Source organism: Haliotis rubra, unplaced genomic scaffold, assembly GCF_003918875.1.
Source record: "Haliotis rubra isolate DU_JTF1 unplaced genomic scaffold, ASM391887v1 Scf136, whole genome shotgun sequence".
In the NCBI taxonomy this organism is placed as follows: Eukaryota; Metazoa; Mollusca; class Gastropoda; order Lepetellida; family Haliotidae; genus Haliotis; species Haliotis rubra.
In genome coordinates this window covers 1,890,503-1,911,079 of record NW_025765292.1, presented here as the reverse complement: position 1 = coordinate 1,911,079, position 20,577 = coordinate 1,890,503, and the positions used below count along the sequence as shown (strand labels likewise).

At 41.3% G+C, this 20,577-nt stretch overlaps 2 protein-coding genes across 2 annotated transcripts in view; both read right to left on the bottom strand.

The window, feature by feature from the left end:
- Positions 1 to 14,390, bottom strand: part of LOC124268085 (polyadenylate-binding protein 4-like) — a 67,925-nt gene extending 53,535 nt beyond the window's left edge. The window contains 2 exon segments of the mRNA XM_046703104.1: positions 1,073 to 1,122; positions 14,364 to 14,390. Of these exon segments, the coding sequence (XP_046559060.1) occupies positions 1,073 to 1,106 (34 nt within the window). The 5' untranslated portion in view covers positions 1,107 to 1,122; positions 14,364 to 14,390.
- Positions 14,391 to 17,397: 3,007 nt separating this feature from the next.
- LOC124268105 lies at positions 17,398 to 18,585 on the bottom strand. Its single transcript, XM_046703124.1, has one exon. It carries the CDS (start codon positions 18,583 to 18,585, stop codon positions 17,398 to 17,400), a length of 1,188 nt encoding a protein of 395 aa, XP_046559080.1.
- Positions 18,586 to 20,577: the final 1,992 nt, after the last annotated feature.

The following is a 20,577-nucleotide window of genomic DNA, read 5'->3' as shown; positions in this document are numbered from 1 at the left end:
ATTAATGATCATGAAGCAACATTGGATACGAAAGTTGACAAAATGGCGGCACAGGCAAGTGAGCAGAGGGAAGAAATTACCCAGCTCCGTTCTGATAATAAACTCATGTGTGACCAGGTAAAGCAGCTAAATGATAGACTTGATGATTATGAGTCCCGTTCAAGGAGAAATAACTTGCTATTCCACGGCATTGAAGAAGAGAAGGAGGAGACTTGGGACAAATCTGAAAATAAAGTCAGGGCTTTTATCAGAGACAATCTGGATATAGCTGAAGCGGACGATATTCTTATCACAAGAGCCCATCATCTACGGAATGGAAAACGAAATCCACCGATCATCATCAACTTTGTTCTCACAAGCGACAAGAATAATATTCTGCCTACATCCACAAGGAAACTACGAGACCGGGAAACCCCAAGACGTGTTACAGTGGATCTCACACAGCGTGTACGAGAAGCTCGCCGATCGCTTGCACCATTGTATTCATATTCTCTCGCGGGATTGAAACCAAAGATCCGACATGATAAGTTACGTTGATGGGAAAGTGTTCATTCATGACAGAGAAAATAATAAGAATGTGTGTATCTCGGGTGGAAACCAACGATCTCATAATTCAAACGGAGCACACACTCAAACAGAAAGCCACGAGAGAGAACTCCAAGTAGAATCACGCGATCAACAACTTACCGAGACAAATGCGGATTAGGCCATGGCTCATGTATTATCCTTAGTTGGAATATCGAAGGATTATACAAACACGTGAGTTCTATGTTTAGTGACTTTAAACAATTCTGCTCTAGATATGACATAATTGGACTCTGTGAGACCTTTGCTAGAGATCCGAAGGATTTTGAGACATTACTGTCCGGTTTTCGTTAATACCATTATTGTAGACCAAAGCAAAAGTTGATGGGTCGATACAGTGGTGGTGTCTCTTTGTTCATTAAACAAGAACTTGTAGACTATATTAGAAGAACGTTTGCTCATTTTGAGGATTGTGTGGTCATACTGTTTGAAACATCTAAGCTTGGACTTGATAAAGACACTGTGATGATGTTTGTTTATATCTCACCTGAAACTTCCCCCATATATGCTGATAAGGACATGGACGGAATCCAATGTCTGGAAAAGTATATTGTGACAATTAGCCAAAAATATAACCAACACCATATATTAGTGGGAGGGGATTTTAATGCAAGAATGGGTAACTTTTTAGATTTTATTCCCAGTGACAAGTTGCAATATATTCACGATAACAGTGAGGATTACCCGTATGATACTTTTAACATTCCAAGAAATACAAAGGATAACACATTGGACAAAAGGATTGTCCACGTACACAAATGTATTGTTCAATCGTTGTACTGATTTATTCACTACTGTTAACCATGGGCACAATGTGTTAAGCCCATTTCTGGTGTTCCCCGCCGTGATATTGCTGGAATATTGCTAAAAGCGGCGTAAAACCAAACTCAGTCAGTCAGTCAGTACTGTTAACCAGACAGGTTATTAGGTTTCAGTTTGTGTACATACGAACAGTTCGCGAAAACACACCTGACAACAACTTACTTCGCGGAAAGCTTGAGCATGCAAAAAGCATGCGTTTTCGCCACCTGTGGAGTTCGAAGTGAAAATGTAGTTAGTTCGTTTCGATAAGTTGATAAGGCAGCACGCCTTGAGATAGTTCGTTAGTGGTAACCATTTGGGCGTTAGATTGTTTGACAGAGGTTTAGTGTAATAGAAAGTTAGGAATGTAAGATATTGTAACGGTAATAAAAGCTAAATTAAAACAAATATTAGATTCTGATTTAGTGGTTTTATTTTGATATCACAACTAGTACAGTTCCTGCTGACCAAACAAGATACAACAAATATGGTGTTTCACTTGCAGATTTATGTTGTACCCATGGTCTTCATGCACTAAATGGGAGACTATTTGATGATAAACTAGGTAACTTCACTTGTATAACCCATAACGGTGCCAGTGTGGTTGACTATTTCATTTCAAGCACTGACTTATTTCCACACTTTAGCTCTTTCGGTGTGCTTGAGAAGGATGAGTCCAATCATTTCCCCTTACATTGTGCTATTGTCTTTCCTCTGGTGCCAGATCAACCAGCTCCATCAGATAATCAGTCAAATGACACAGAGCAAATGGACCAGGAGAGTTGGACCAAATATTACTGGTCTCAGGATACTTGCAATATATTTATGCTTCATTTCCAGGAGTTATTTTTAGAATAAAGTGATGATATTTTTAAGCAGATAGAGGAAAATGTTGAACAGAGTGTGGAATCTATAACATATCTTTATCAAAGAGCAGCAGATCAGTTCAAGAAAACTTATAGAAACCCAGGTACTGGTTCAATGAATATACATCAGCCACCTGAGGAGGAGTTGAAGCACAAGAAATACTCAGCCCTGAGATCTCATAGGGCTGTTGGAGGTAGTATTGATACCTACATATATTACAAAAGGCATTTTAAACTCACATTTCACCTAAAGAAAGAAAATTATGTTCAAATTCAAAGAAAAAGACTCAGTGAATCAAGGAAAGATCCAAAACAATTTTGGAAAGTGTTAAAATCATGTAAGATGAATCTTTCAGCTACTCCGGGCATATCTGTAGAAAAATGATTTAAGTATTTTAATGAACTTTTAAACTGTGTTTCCATTGATGATAATATTGAAGATGTGTGGAGCAAAGTGGATACTGACACTGATATAGAGGATGAACATTTAACTGTATTAAATGATCCTTTTTCGGAAGAGGAGGTATTTCTAAGCTTGAAAAATATTAAAAATAATAAATCACCAGGACCGGATGGATTAGTCGCAGAGTTCTTTAAAGCTACTAAGAATTACATATCACCTATATTAACTAAACTCTTTAACAAACTGTATGATAGTTCATTTGGGGGAAAAGCATCATATGCCCTTTGCATAAATCTGGTGATAAAACAGATCCAAACAATTATAGAGGCATTTCATTGATCAACTGCTTATGCAAGGTTCTAGCCTCAATTGCTGATAATAGACTGAAACAATGGTGTGACAATAATGTAATTTTTAGAGTAAAATTGATATTTTATACTTATCCTGACTCATGCTTATTGCTTGTCTTCTTCTTCTTGCGAACATAGTGGAACACGTGTATCTCCCAATTGAAGTTCCCTTCAATAAAAAATCACTAATTAGTACTCACCACGAGTTACCTCCCTTCCACAAGCGCGGGAACGAGGGCGCCACCTCAACCCATGTGCCTCACTCTCTCCTCATATACTGAGCCCAACGCTTGAATTTCCAGGGAAATCCAAAGTGTTATGTGGGGAGGATGGGAGGGCATACCTCATGAGTCAGGATAAGTATAAAATATCAATTTTACTCTAAAATTACATATTTTTCCTTATCCTGACTCATGCTTATTGCTTGTAGAATCTGAACGGAAAAGGAGGTGGGAATATATAATACTTTGGATTTTAATAATTAGTGATTTGAACTGTGATGATTGTAATAACCCTATGGGAACTTCATAAAGGCACTGAACTGATGAATTCCTGCTGCTAACTTATCAGCTGCCATATAAAGGTTATTACAATTTACTTATTATGATAAAAGTATATATAACATTAATACAATGCTTAAGACTAATAGACTTAAGCTTGTTAATATGATAGCATAAACTCCTTAGAGTTTGTTAGCTAAAATACTTTTATGATATAAACATAGTACTGAGCTTAAGATATGATTAAACTTAAGCTAAATATATAATAGCAAAAACTCCTTAGAGTTTATTAGCTAATATACTTTTATGAAGTAAACATAGTACTAAGCTTAAGATATGAATAAAACTTAAGCTATATATATAATAGCAAAACTTCGTAGAGTTTGTTAGCTAATATATTTTATGATATGAGTATAGTACTGTGCTTAAGATATAATTAACTTAAGCTACCTAAATAGCCAAAACTCCGTAGAGTTTGTTAGCTAATACATGTTATAATGTAACCATAATGCTTAAGATATGATGAAACTTAAGCTAAATATATAATAGCAAAAAACTCTTTAGAGTTTGTTAGCTAATATACTTATATGATATAAACATAGTACTGAGCTTAAGATATGAATAAACTTAAGCTACATATATAATAGCAAAAACTCCGTAGAGTTTGTTAGCTAATATATTTTTATGATATGAGTATAGTACTGTGCTTAAGATATAATTAACTTAAGCTACATATATAATAGCAAAAACTCCGTAGAGTTGTTAGCTTATATATTGTATGATATAATAACCATAGTACTGAGCTTAAGATAATAAAAGAACTTAAGCAAAATATATATAGCATGTAGGTATTTAGTACTGTTATAAGATAAGTAGAAATCTGTAAGATTGACTTATCTTCTCCGAGGAACTGTCAACTGTTGTGCGAGGACCATGGGACCGAATTGGTGGATACCTGAGACGTCCTCGGTGGTGATATCTCTCAGATAGTGGTTGGCAAACACCATATCGGATCTCCAGAAATAACCCTCCATTATGGTATTTCAATAGCACTTGCCGTGTAGAGCAAGTGTAGATGTTAGCGCTCTAATATCATGAGGATTAGAAGCTCTTGGAGGGTCGAGTCCTGCAGTCTTGTAGGCACGTAGTATGACAGTTCTGATCCAAAAGGAGATAGTAGTACGTGAGACTTCAGTCTGCGTAGCTTGTTGATAGAGGAAATAAATCTCTTGAATTTTTCCCTCCTGTTTGGCTCGGTGGAGATATATTTTCAGTGCTCTTACTGGCCATCGTGATAGATTCATCGTATCATGGGGTCCAAGTATATCATCAAAGCGTGTTCATAAACCTCACTTGTGAGGTGTTGGAGCACTATATTCAGATCCCAAGTTGGAGCGTGAAACTTCCGTTTTAATCCTCCAATCGGAAAGCTCGTAGCAAGGCGAGTAACTGGGTTTAGGTTAACTTGACGCCCGTTCTCAGTTATGACAGAGCTATTGCTGCAAGATAGGTGGACAAGTTGAGCCTTTTAAAATCTTAGTCTGACGTAGATAACATAAGTAGTCAGCCACTTGAGGATGAGTAGCATATCTAGCTGTAAATCCTTTCTTTGCAGCATAATTGACAAAACTGTGCCATTTGTCATCGTATAAGTTGCAAGTTGAGTTACGCAGGGCAAGCTAGACTGCTTTGCCGCTCTGGCTGAATAACCTGTTATTCAGACACGCCTTGATACAATCCATACGTGAAGTTGGAATATTTCTGGCTTTCCGTGCGCTTGTTTGGTGTGCGGATGTATTAACAGATTCGAGCACTCTGTAAGATGTAGTATTGGTTGTCCGATTTCTTGAATAAGAGTTGGAAACCACGTTCTCGCTGGTCAGTAGGCCGCGACCAAATTCAGATGGAGGCTCTGCGTTTGACTGATTTTGAGTAAACTTGTGAGATTAACGCTGGTGGCGGAAAAGCGTACGCGTTGAGTCCTTCCCACGATATGCTTAGTGCGTCTGTTGCCAATGCTAGTGGGTCTGGAACTGGCGATACGAATGTTGTCAGTTGTTTGTTGAATCGAGTGGCAAATAGGTCTATTAGTGGAGTTCCTATTTCCTTGATAATTTGAGTGAATATCTCTGTATGGAGCATTCATTCTGTCGGCGATGGTATGTGTGGCCGAGAGAGAGCGTCTGCTATCACATTCTTTGCTCCTGGAATGTGATATGCTCTGACATGTATGTTGAGATTGTCGATTAAATCGAACAATTGAAAACATAGAGTCGATAGGTTCGGGGACCTGGTTGAGCTTAGTTTGTTCACATAAAACGCCACTGTCGAATTGACTGTGTGAATCATCCACTGGGTATACTGTAGTAAGTTGCTCCAGTGCATTAAGGCGTTTATCACTGCTTGCATCTCTAGCAGATTTATGTGTAATTTGCTCTCTTGATTGCTCATAGCCCTGATGCCGTCCTGTTGGCAAGATGGGCTCCCCAACCTTGTAGTGACACATCTACGTAGAGAAGTGTTATCGATTCCAGCTCTATTAACGAGACGCCTATTCAAACATTCGATCTCTTGGTCCACCATAGTAGATGAGGTTTGACCTGAACCGGTAAATTGAACGGTAGAGATTCGTCTAGATGCGAATTGATGATGACTTGTAACGGATGTAATTGTAGTCTGCCTCTGCCTGTCATGTCTTGAGCTGAAGTGCGTAACCCCAACAGGCTCTGCCACTGTCGTAGTGGTAGCGGAGAGAGTAAGGCTTGTGGAAATGACTGTTGGATCTTGATCCATGGTCCTCCGGTACAATTATACGATTCTGCGCCGTTACAAATCAAAAACCTAGAATTAGCAGATTTTGCGAAGGTTCTAGGTCCAACTTAAGTAGGTTTACTAACCATCTAGTTGTGTTAATAGCTTGATGATGAAATTCAACTGTAGTCTGAGACGCTATGGATTTGGATCCACTTGTATCCCGTCGTCGAGGTAAATTCGCTGCGAAGTCCTTGACGATGTAGGTGCACAACCAGGGGTGACTGCCATCGTTGAACTTTATGTAAAAATTCGCCTGACTGCCGTGCCCTCGTCCTTACTTGACAGGGGAGGTCTCTAACCTCAAGAAGGCAGCCCAATCATGAAGGTTCAGATTAGCTGGACTGTAAGGAGGCTTGCTCGTTCACTGATATATTGTTGTCACTTGCAACCTATGTCTTGAACTGTGAACTATGATCGACCTCTGCGTAGGGCGTTGTCCATCTCGCACCAATCAGAACAAGGCATTTTGATTCTGTAGAGTACCCGAGCTGTGATGTCACCGGTGTAGCAGGAAAACGAACCTTGTATAATATAGTGCCGTCGTTGATATTAGAACAATCGTCGGTCTTCACCGTAGCTTCCCGAAGTTACCCGAGTGACCACGTGTTTCGAGGGTTAATGGTAAACGCGCGAAACCTCCGGCGCGAAATACCTCGCTCTGTAATATTAATGCTGGGTAGGTTATTTTCCTGGCTGTCGTGAAAGTAACTTCAGTCTTGAAGATAATTCCGACTTCCTTATATAAGGTTCAATAAAACTTGCAAGTTGTCAGCTTGTAGACTGTTAAAGCTGAACTTGTTGTACATATTTCTTCTCAGGAAATCGTTGACGATTATGAGTTTTACTCGCTGTAACAAGGCTGCTGTTCAATTTCGTTATTGAATTGTCTGCAGATCTGCGTAATGGTCACGCATGTAGATAATCGTATCGTAGTCCGGGATTGCATACCTAGCAATCTATACGGAAATGTTGATTCCTGTGAAGATCTACGAAACGTTGTTGATGCCCTTGATGTAGGTAGTCGGCTTGAAGATCCTTAATTAGGCTCTTCATCTGTTGATAAAATAATACAGCGACGTTCTGTGTTGTAAATAGCCTGTGCAATTGTCTTCGCGTAGGCTTGTAGACGGCATATGGCATACAGTTGATAGACAACTCATGCGATGTCTTGAACGGACTGACGAGTGGCTATATATGACGAGTGGCTAGTATATGGAGACCTTGGAGGAGACTTCCTCGGCGAACGCCGGGGACTTCGCGAAGATCTCGAATTATCCCTTCTAGATCTTCTGGGTGAAGTAGACTTGGAGCCACTTAGCCTTCGCGACCTTCGCGAAAGTATCTAGTCAGAGTCCGATCAATATATGAGCGCTTGCTTCGCGAACGACCTCTGTGTTCTACAGGGTGTGGGCTCGGCGAAGCGCTCCTCCTCCGCGATGTCCCTCGCAACTGGTGAGGCTCTAGCTCCTTCGCGGAGGCGGCCTGGGACTTCCTTAGTGAAGTGTCTAGAGTCCGATCAATATATGAGCGCTTGCTTCGCGAACGACCTCTGTGTTCTACAGGGTGTGGGCTCGGCAAAGCGCTCCTCCTCCGCGATGTCCCTCGCAACTGGTGAGGCTCTAGCTCCTTCGCGGAGGCGGCCTGGGACTTCCTTAGCGAAGTGTTCGCTACGGGCTGGATTGCCCTTCACGGAGGCGCGTTTGTGGGCTCTGGGGCCCTACGCGAAGCCAAGGCGGGCTCTGGGGCCCTGTATGACTTATTATGGGTTGGGCTCTGGGGCCCGTGGCTTTGGGGCCTCTGTAAACCGTAACGGTCCTCCATCAGTCTCATGATTTGGTTGACCAGGTTGTCTGGGATGGTCTGCGCTGGCGTTGAGGGTGTCCTCTCTGTGATAGTGACGGGACCCTCAGTTATAATCTCCGGCGTCAGCGTAGGCATTTCTGGTTGCATGTTGATCTGCGCTGAAGTGACGGTAGCCGATACTGGTCACTTCTTATGACGTACATCTGGAATGATAATCAGAATGTCATCATCATATAAACATAATTCTGAATATCAGAAGCAAAGTTTTTTAGTAGCCTTCGTGGATTTCCCTTTTGACGAAGCTGTAGACCTGGGGGTTCGAAGCGTACATTGAGACGACGTGGAAGCTCTTCTATTCTTAGACTGTGATGAAGGAACGTCCTGGGATGCAGGTCGCTTCTAGGATATAGCGGACTGCGTCCCACGCTTATCCCCCGAAGGTAACTCAGGATATATCTGACTCCGATCTATTAGCCATGACTGAAGATTGTTTCCGAGATCTATCTGCCATCCGTCACAAGACGGAATATAAATATTTATCAAAGGCAGAATTAGACAAATTAATACATAATTTACAGCGTGAAACAATAGAGCATGGAGATATGCAACTAGGGCATCCTAAATGCGGATCGGTAGCAGAGTAACGTAATTTACAAACAGTGCAGATTTTTATTAATGCAAACTGCTGAGCGAACATGGCGAACCGTGAATCAAGCAGCAGAAACACGAATAATTATCAATGCATGTTGAATAAGGATACTAGTTACACCTCTATAGATGAATATAAGAGGTAACAAACTAAATATAAATAAAGGATATTGCAGGGAGACACAGGCGCTCTCACGTCTTGCTCACTGGGCGAAGAAGGAGAGAGTGTGGCACATGGGTTGAGGTGGCGCCCTCGTTCCCGCGCTTTTGGAAGGGAGGTAACTCGTGGTGAGTACTAATTAGTGATTTTTTATTGAAGGGAACTTCAATTGGGAGATACACGTGTTCCACTATGTTCGCAAGAAGAAGAAGACAAGCAATAAGCATGAGTCAGGATAAGGAAAAATATGATACAATTTCAGAGGCACAAGCTGGATTCAGACGTAGTCCAAGAGCCCAGGGGTGATTTTTGTACCAAGAGAGGCCAAAAGGTTTGAACATGTATTCTGATGTAAAATTGCCGCACGAATCCAAAAATTTCAGTCTTACAAATCAAAGCTGTGGCTTTAGCCCACAAGGGGGCATGGAAGCGATGACTCCGCATTTTTTTCAGGTAAACTGCTGCATCCTTCTAAATGCCATTTCCCAACTACAAATACTCAGTATTTCACCCAAACTGGTTGCAATGCAAAGAAGAAAGATATATGTGTAATTTCACAAAATAAAATGTTTAACAATGTGGTATGTAGAGTAATGACATATTGCTTTTCTTCGTAGATTTACAATTTTTTTGTCATTTTACCACCTGAAGTTCAGTGTAATGAAACTAAAGTATAATATAATACAGTATTTAAGGCTTTTAATTGTGTAAAAATGTGTAAGGAATTCATATATCAAATATAGCTGCGAGCAGCGATTTAGGGCTCCTTTGGTTTCATACAATCTAGCCACTTGTACCTGTGATGTAGATGTTGAAAGTAGTAATGGCTACAGTTAATAGGAATCATATCACTGCCAGTAATGGGAAATTCGTCATTCGTTGACTTTGAATTCATATGGTCCAGGGTTAGATGCGTTAGATACAAAGAATTGTGTAGTATTGTGTGGATAATGACACTTTCGATGTAGATTCTTACATTGGCAAAACATCTAAGCCAGTAAACACCAGAGTGAAAGAGCACCAGGCATCAACAAACAAATTCGACAACAAATCAGCTATTTCAGAAGACATTCAGACCAACCTCAATCACCAAATACAGAATACACCAGAATACACAATCCTGGCAAACAATCTGGCTTTACCAAACGGATATTAACTTATGCCATCCACATCAAACGACACCGACCCCTGATCAACAGAGATCAAGATTATTTCATCCCCTCAGCATACGACGAACTCATCAACCAACCCTAACTGCTTGGATAACTTGTATAAACATGTCCAACCTCTCCTGCTCTGTACATCCCACTGGCTTATAAATGTAATCCATTGTCACTGGCTTCTACATGTAAGCCTTTATCATCACATTGTTTCTGTACTTTCCAATTAACTTCTTGTTCTTGTTATTATTTACTGTACATTTGATACATGCTATTTCATTTATCTCGAACAAGCATGAAAAACATATGTACCAAACGGTGTTACTATCCACATGCACCATAGAACATCAGCAAACGTTTGGGACACATACTGCTAACTTTCATTGTGCACCGATAGCAACTGTAGTGTGGAAAATATAATCATTTCTCCCACTATTGTGTTTGGAGATACATTACTGAAATCGGCAGATATGATCAGAACTAAAAGCCTACATGTACAGGTAAATATTAGTCGAAATCGGACGGTTGGTTTCAGAGTTAGGGGTGTTTGAAACGTATTTGAGGGCTTTAAATCGTCCAAAACAGAGCCAGAACACGTTTTTGACAGGCGAGCGGATCTTCCAAATACAGCCGAGGTCGCGGGGTCATGTACCTTTTAAGAAGTTCCCGAGAAGAAAGAGTTCCCTCTTTGACAGGCTGTAGCTCCGTTGTCCTTCGGTCTACAGTTAAAACAATTAGTGTTCTGGAATCGCCAGGACTTCAGCTATCAGATGCACACACACATGACAAGCGGATGACCGGAAATGCCTACCCGTCAAAAATGTGAAATTTCCTTAAATCCAATATGGCGGCCAAACGGTGCCTCGTAGCCCCATGGATCCTGCAGTTGAAATTGAAGGTAATTGGATTCCAGACCTGATCCAGAAATTTGGTAGTCATCGGACTTGTAGTTTCGGATGGATGGAAGTTGGAGGATGGAACTTTTCAACTTGTATGGTACGAAGGACCACAGGTACCTACATGTGTCACAAAACAAATGAGTAGCACATTTCCAGACCCTGAAGAATCAGATGAGGGTGAGGCTGGAGAAGATGACAGTGACTCAGCTACTGACGATGAGTATGATCCGTGATGAGGTAGCCCTTGCATTTTAACAGAAATACCAAAATCTCAATGTGAGTTTTCATAATTAGCTTAATAATTTTAAAACTATTACATGTGTGTGTGCGTGCATGCATGTATGTTTTACTGGCCTGATGACCTGTTATGTAACATGAAGAAATGTTGGTGATTAATTACTCTTTAAATATATGTCCAACTACATGTATATACACTAAAAAGCAAATTATATCGCTTTCTGAAAACCACATTTTACAGAGTTATCTCCCCTTGAGGGATTTTATGAAAACCACATTTACAGAGTTATCTCCCCTTGAGGGATTTTAAAGAAATACCCTTACTCTCTTTATCTTAGATAAAACACTAACCCTGAGTGACATATGCATTTTATTGATATATTTGAATTCCTTACACATTTTTACACAATTAAAAGCCTTAAATACCATATTATATTATACTTTAGTTTCATTACACTGAACTTCAGGTGGTAAAATGACAAAAAATTGTAAATCTACGAAGAAAAGCAATATGTCATTACTCTACATACCACATTGTTAAACATTTTATTTTGTGAAATTACACATATATCTTTCTTCTTTACATTGCAACCAGTTTGGGTGAAATACTGAGTATTTGTAGTTGGGAAATGGCATTTAAAAGGATGCAGCAGTTTACCTGAAAAAAATGCGGAGTCATCGCTTCAATGCCCCCTTGTGGGCTAAAGCTACAGCTTTGATTTGTAAGACTGAAATTTTTGGATTCGTGCGGCAATTTTACATCAGAATACATGTTCAAACCTTTTGGCCTCTCTCGGTACAAAAATCACCCCTGGGCTCTTGGACTAATGATTATTCTACAACAGACCATATCTTCACCCTTCAAGCTATGGTCACTAAATATCTGTCAAAGCAAAATGGAAGGTTCTATTGCCTTTTTATTGACTTTTCCAAGGCATTTGACTCATAAATTACTTTTTATGAGTTTGATAGAAAAGGGGGTAAAGTGAAAATTCCTTAAATTTATTATCAACATGTATTCTACACTGTGCGCTTGTGTAAGAACTGATTCGGGGTTATCACCCTATTTCAAATGTAATATTGGTACCCGCCAAGGATGCACTCTGAGTCCGCAGATTTTTATTATATTCATAAACAAACTTACTCAAATGCTGGAGGAAGATGGTGGAAGAGGTGTATTCACATCAACTCATATTCCTGATGTATTTTTGCTATTATTTGCCGATGATGTATCAACTGCTTTACAGCTCCAAAAGAAAATTAATATTGTTGAAAAATTCTGTGCAGATGCAGGAATGAAAGTTAATCTGAACAAAACAAAAATTATTGTTTTTAGAAATGGTGGTCCTCTCCGTTCTTATGAGAAATGGTTTTTAAATGGTGAACAAATAGAAGTTGTGAATATGTACAGATATCTTGGGATTGGGTTCACCCCTAAATTGTCATGGACTAAAGCCAAATCCTGTTTAGCAGCTCAAGCAAGCAAAGCTATATTCTCCGTCTATAATTACCAGAAACATTTTGGATGTATTAATCACAAGGACATTTTTAAGATATTTGACTCCATGATTACACCTATTCTGTGTTATGGATCAGAGATTTGGGGAACCACTTGTTGCAGACATACTGAAACTGTACATTTTAAGTTCTGTAAGACTTTTCTCAAAGTCAGCAAGTATACCAACAATAGCATGGTGCTTGGAGAGTGTGGCAGACTCTCACTGCAATACCACTATACCTCTAGATCAATAATGTACTGGTGTAGACTGTTGCAGCTACAACACCATAGACTTCCTTATCAGGCCTACCAAATGCTCAAATCTCTCGATGATAATAATAAATCTACTTGGGCTTCACATATAAGACAAATCCTTTTTCAGTATGGTTTTGGGTTTGTATGGATCTCACAAGAAATTGGCTGCATTAAAACATTTATATCCATCTTCAAGCAGCGATTTTATGACTGCTTCCTTCAAAATTGGCGTTCCTCACTTGACTCTTCATCTAAATGTAAATATTATTCACAATTTAAATCTTTACTTAATGTCGAACACTACTTGTCATGTGACCTCCTCTCATATCAAAGGAAAGTTATGGCTATGTTCCGCTGTAACAACTTTATATTAGCAGTGGAAACCGGCCGCCACACAAATACACCCTATGATCAACGTCTCTGCCTTTACTGCCACTTTGTTGGTTTAAACTATGTTGAAGATGAGTTCCATGTTCTACTCATCTGTGGTAAATATTCTGAAATATGAAATAAATGTTTCACAACCCACCAGACCCACCCTCCAACAATTGAAACTCGCAACGACATAAATTATCTAAAATTATTAACCACATTCCTCTCCACCGTATTAAAACTAAGACATAAATCCACTACTACTATCAATTGACCCTGTACTCCAATCGTCATCCTATATCCAGCATGTATGTATTCTTTATAATTGCACTATGTTGTATTATGGGCCAAGGGCCTATTATACTGAAATAAAATGTCTGTCTGTCTGTCTGTCAAAGTCTTAAACTGCTATTTGTTGTCATCAATTGGTAATGACTTTGCACATGTGCAAAAGTGTGGAAATTCGTGCAAATTATCTTTAAAAATCAGCAGGGAGACGTAGGTTTCCTGAACGATGGTGCAGACATTTAACTGATCGTTGGGCCTATCGCGTTTCTTGATCCGCCTCCATTTTTGTTTTCTTGACCATAATGGTTTTGTTAAAGGTACACATCAAATCGCAGCAATATGTAATAAATATAGCGAGTGTAAATGGCATAATTCGAAGCACATCGCTTCGGAGGCATCGTTTGACCCCGGAAATAAGTCTGACAAATCCACACAGCGCGCCCGGCCTGCTGATTGGCCAAAATTGACGCATGCGCCAGTTTTGATTGACAGACTGGATCGGTCCATATGCCAACCATCCATACAGTCTTTAACGATGAAAGTAAACATATATGATGCAAACGTGACAGAGGCGTGGGGAAATGTTTCAACATGTTGCCTGCCTTCACAATCCAAACCTCGTGGTGCGCATTTTCTTTTCAAACGCCGTCAACAACTTCAATATGCAATTTTAGTAAAATCTAAATATTTTTATATATTTGTGTACTTATCCTGCGCTACTTACTTCCTGCACTTATTGGCGTGGCTTGCCAGACGATGTTAAAAGACGTAGAACTGCAATCACTTCCTGGTCTCGGCTGCTACTCGTCTGCGCATGCGTCACCGGAAGGTGACGTCCGCCACCTCATTCGTAACTACTCGCCTCTTTCCGTGACCTACAAGAAGACTCGTACGCCAATCAAATCGCGCGTAGTAAAACGCATTTCGAAGCATGAAAATGGCGGCACCGTTGAAGTTTGAAACTTCGCTAAACTATGCAAAGCACAATTTCAACATAAACTTTGAGCTAAAGGACCAGAAACTTAAAACACTGAAACATATATACAAAGCGAGTGAGTGTATTGCTGTTTTGCCCAAGGGAAATAGGATATTCAAGGAACCATGTCTTGAAATTCAGAGTTATCTTTCCTTGGTAATAGTGCTAGACTATTTTCATCTCCATGCTCGTTTGCGCTTAGACAGGGCTAGCTAAGATACATAGCGTTCACTGACATGAACGCTATTTAGTCTCTGAATATATTTAATTTTGATAGTAACAAACAAGCCCATTTATATTATGCAGCACCTCCATAGGCTTTAGCGCAATGGTGGAAATCCTTTGTCGCACTTTCGCGCACTCGTTACGATTTTTGCGCACGAAAAACTTATATGAATTACTTCTTTGTGCTTATACCTACACGTGCGCCCTATTTTCGTTATCAAAATATCCAAAAATATATCTTTACAAGCCATCAAACATCTCAGTCGATCGCTCACATATGAGCGGGGCCATTTTGAATCACGTGATCTGTGACGCGATGGGGATATCCCTCCCAAAAATAGTAACACACGTGTTCCATACCTCGTTGCTTGTTGACAACACATTTTCATACATTTTAGGCAATTAAAACGATTGTATGGAGATTTTCGTTTCCAATCTAGACTGACTGACCACCCCTGCTTTTTCAATAGCTGTTTTCAAAGGAATTGCTGGTGAGTTTTCAATGCTTCATATAATATAAGATTATTGCTGTTACCTTCACAGTTCCATGGGTGTCTCTGTACTACTCCTGAACATTTGCCTTCAAAACACAGTTTACTAATTGAATTTAGGACTTAAATAAGTAATGAGTTCACGAATTAATTATCTATAAATTTCATGTATACCCCAAAACCTTAAATATTTCTCAGTTCACAACTCTCCTACCTTGTATAATATTTTAAATATTTCCATGTTGTATTAGGTCTCAAGCACCAGCTACAAACCTTGCCAAAATCATCTTTTCATTTCCATATTAGCAACCAAGTGGCCAAAAAGCGTTATTTGTCATCATGAATTATAAACAAATACTAAAATAAGGAGATACATCAATAAATCAATTGTTGAGGGGATCATTCAAATTACAGCACAATGCCACATATCATATTTAAACTCTTGTGCATAGCGTTCATGTCAGTGAACGCTATGTATCTTAGCTAAGACAGGGCCCAATCGTAAACATGGCCACGAGAGAGGTACGAGACGCCATCCGGCTTGCCGGAATGACACGAGTAGTTACGAATGCAGCCACCTCAGATTATTGCCAGAAATCCCACAGATGGCAAATAAAGCGGGGAGGTAGCTGATAGCGCAGGGTGGGCCCTTATCATAAGTAGTGCAGGATAAGTATACAAATATAAAAAATATTTAGATTTTACTAAATTTTTAACTATAATCCTGCACTACTGACTTCCTGCACTTTTATCCGACAGGCTGGAAGGTGGGCGTGTCATCTGAGGGATCGCCTCGCTTATGTAATAGCAGCCAGCTCAATCCGTAAATCCCCTGCTCGGGAAGCGTTGGTAATGCGCCTATAACAGAGAGCGAATCAGCTAGTGACCACCAAGTAGTGGTAATTCGCAAATCAGAACGAGTCTTAAATGAAAAGAAACCACTAATTTTAAAGCTGACGAAGCTTAAGGAATGCAGTAAAAAGCATGGACTTGAAATACAAGGATAACTCCTTAACTGACATACCTAGTTGTTTCTGAAGAAAAACAACTCATTCCCCACATGGTGGTCCGTGGGAAGAAACACAATGCAGGAGGGTCACTTTCTTCGGGCAATGGCTAGTTGCTGAGCAACCACCAATGGTCCGAAGCTGTGGACATCGTTAACGTCCATGTCAAGCTGTGGACATCGTTAACGTCCATGTCACGCAAATAATGACTGGAAAAAACTGTGTCCGACCGCCAAAAACAACCTTGCATAATGGATGACACAGTACAATTACTGTGAAGTGCCATAGTCGAAGCAAGTGCTCGAATCTCGTGTGGATGAGAGGAGGTAGGAGGGTCCAGCCCAGCCGCTTTATATGACTGAAGAATGGTCGTTCTTAACCATAAGGAAATTGTGTTTTTGCTGACATCTGACTGTAACGCCCGGGATAGGGGAAGAAATAACCGTTTCCTTTTACCACGGACGCCTTTGGTGCGATCAGTGTAAGTTTTGAGCGCACGAATCGGGCATAAAGGCAATTCAGCATCGTCTTCAGTGCCAACAATAGATGATAATGGCGGAATGGAAAACTGTCGATCAGGTTGACCTGGTAGTTGGTTTTTAGCGATGAAATCCCAACACAGACCCAAATGCACAGAACCATGACATCGACGTTCAAACTTGACCCTAGTCACGTCAAGGGCGTGAACCTCACTCACTCTAGCCGCAGTCGCTAAAGACAAAAGAAAAGCCGTCTTCCTGGATAAATCAGCGAGGGAAGCGTTCTCAAGAGGTTCATAAGGTGCACCATACAATGTCGTCATACAAGCGTCTAGTAGAAGTTCTGTGCGCCATCGCACTGGCCGAAAACCCCTTAGCACTCAGTGCTTTCCGCAAATGGTCCATGCGTGCAGATTGAACCGATCTGGAGCAGGATGCGGGAGACGGCTGTGAGGGTGCACGAGAACGTTCCTCCACGTGGGTAGAGGGAAGGGATCTCCTACCATTAGACTTTTTAGAACGGGAAACCAGTTCCTGGCCGGCCACCAAGGCGCGACCAAAATCAGTCGCAGGCAAGTTGTCACCTTGACTTTTGCGAGAACTTTGTGTAGTAGAACTGGTGGCTGAAACGCATCCGCGTGCAGTCCCTCCCATGATAGGCTGAGAGCATCCACCGCCGAAGCCGCTGGATCTGGGACTGGAGACATATACACTGGCAGTTGATGGTTTTGGCTGGTGGCAAACAGATCCATGTTGGAGAACCCAGTGCGTGACTTAGGAGAGTGAAGGCCTCCTTGTGTAGCATCCATTTCGTGGGAGCAACCCTGTCGGGTCTCGAGAGAGCGTCTGCTAGTATATTGCGGCACCCCGAAATATGCCGAACTCTCAACAGAATGTGGAGATCATCGACCAGTTGAAAGAGCCGAAAAGTCTGATCGAGAAGAAACTGTGAGCGTGTCGACCCTTCCTTCCGGATGTACCATACCACCGATGTTTTGTCTGTGGCCACTAGAAGACAAGTTCCTCGTAGTCGATGCGCCCAGTGATGGATAGCGAGGATCACGGCCTCCAACTCCAGACTGTTTATATGCCAGCTTTGGTGTTGACCCGACCAAAGGCCGGTGGCTGTCTGATCGTGTAAGTGAGCACCCCAACTCTGCATAGAGGCGTCCACGAACAGTTGGTAATCCGGAGGCCGCTCTGTCAAAGAGAATCCTCCTAAGACGTTCAATGGGCGAGTCCACCACAGAAGATAGCGATGTAACTGAGGTGGAAGACAAAACCCTTGATGAACGTCTGCCCGACGAATGTATGGTTGAAGAAAACGCTGCAGAGGACGAAGTTGAAGACGCCCTCTGCTGGTAAGATCCTGCGCCGACGTCAAAAATCCCATGAGTGCCTGCCACTCTCGGAGAGACAGAGGTTCGGAGAGCTCACGTGGAATCAGAGACTGAATCTTGTCCCACCTGTCCAGAGGAATCTGAACTAGGTTCTTGTCCGTCTGGAAATGGCCTCCGATGAATGTCAGTGTGTGAGACGGGACAAGCTCCGATTTGTCCAAGTTGACCAGCCAACCTAGTTGGCGCAACAGACGAAGGGTGAAATTCCGTTGTTGTATTAGAAGCAGATGGTCTAACAGGTGCATAAGGCAATCGTCCAGGTACGGGTCGAAATTGATGCCCCTCAAATGCAGATACCGGGAATAGGAGTTGTGATACGCGTGAGCAACGACGGGGCCGTTGAAATTACAAATGGGAGGACAGCCCATTGGGAATGTTGATTGTTGAAAATAAAGATCAGGTACTTCCTGTCGCTGCAGGTCCAGGCTGATGAGGAAGTCGTTGACGCATACCATAGATTGAGGTATTCAAGGCACGTCATTCGGAAGTGCGGAGGACGTTCCAGGAAAGTCTCGTTGAAATAGGACAGATTGTGAATCATCCTCATTTTCGTGGACCCTTTCTTCGGCACTTAGAATATTGGAGAATACAACCCTGGTGTTGTGACGGGATACAGGAGTAATTCAACGGCTCTTTTCTCAAACAGAATCGCTATGTTCTCCGCTAAGAGGTCGTGTTGAATCTGGGAGTGATTGTGCCGGAGCGGGAACAGCGTCAGAGGTGGATCGGAGAGGAGGGGGAGCCGAAACCCCTGCCTCAATATATCGGTGACGTATGGATCCTCTAGGATGGAACAATTTTCCCAAAAGATCCCTACTCTCCCACCTACCGGTGTAGGATAAACTGGGACGACTGGAGGTGGGAGTGTCCAGTCGTGCATGTCCCTCACTTCACTTGCCTCTAGCTATGCCCGTCGCCCCGGGCGGGAGCACGGCGACGTTGATATCCTCCCCTGTCTGATCTAGGCTTGGCACCACATCCCCTGCCACGAGACGGCGCTGTGTTTCTGGCACGCCGAACAGACGGTTGCCGAGGCTGGTAGGTGTTGGATGGCATGGAAGAAGGACGTTGTCCCTTTTGAAAAGCTTTCAAGGCAGTCTCCCCTTTGGCAAATTCACACACCTCCCGATAAATGTCATGAATGGCATTGTTAAACAGTGTCGACGATGACCAGGGTTGGTGGAATAATTTCCGTTGAACTCCGAATCCCATGAAGAAAAGGAGAGGAAGCCTTGCCGACGAATTACGCACACGTTGGCAAGCGCTGACAGAAGGTGCTCACGCACGACATGAGCATGTGTAGTGACGGCACGAGGGTGAGTTAGCCGTCGAATCATTACTGAACAAATGTTGCGTGTGAAAGAGGCTTGAGTGCAATTCCAGGCCAATTTCCATTAGCCCCAAATTTCTACATTAAACCATTTAATAGTGTACTTTCGACGTTTTTCGTTTCCCGTTTTTGTGTGAAAAAAAGTATTAAAATGCAAACGGAAAAACAACAAATGGTACTCACGTATTACACCGGACATGTAGATCTACCTCATATATTGGATTAGGTCCCTAACCCTAACGCTAACCCTAACCCCTCAGCCCTAACCCTAACCCTAACTCCTTGAAATAATCCTAATAAATAGAATGGATTGACCGAACCGGCAGTATTAAAATGCAAAAGGAAAAACAACATGTAACTAATATATTGGATTAGGACCCTAAACCCTAACCCTAACCCGAACCCGAACCCGAACCCCTTGAAATAATCCTAATGAATAAAATGTATTGACCGAACCGGCACAAACATGACTGACGTGTGCAGTGTAATGCATCATTACCGCTTCGAAAATAAAATACTAATTTCTATGTAATGGTTCAAATTACTGAATGAAAAAAATATATATGTATGTCAGTTCACATTGGTAAATCATTTAGACTTAATAGTTACTTAGAAACCGAAATATAAAATATACTTACATAATTTAAATAATTACATGGACCAAAATTGCGAATAATCGAATATATATAATATAGACCGGTGTAACGCATTCTCGCTAAATTTAAAAAATACAAAATACAATAATACACAAAACATTACACCTCAGCACCCCGTAATACAAATAAATATGAGCGTATTAGTGAAAAAAAGAAAAATATTTCAAACTGGTGCTTGCAAAAAACTACTGGAAACTCTCAACATCGTTGGGCATATGCAATGACATAGTTCGTAGAGATGAAACACCAGTGCGCGGACCTTATACACACTCGCTGAGCTAGACAACCGTGTTGCCATGGAGGCGTCATAGGGCATTGTTTCGAGAACGTGCTTTCGAACAAAATCACATTACATTACGTAAAAGGGTATTATG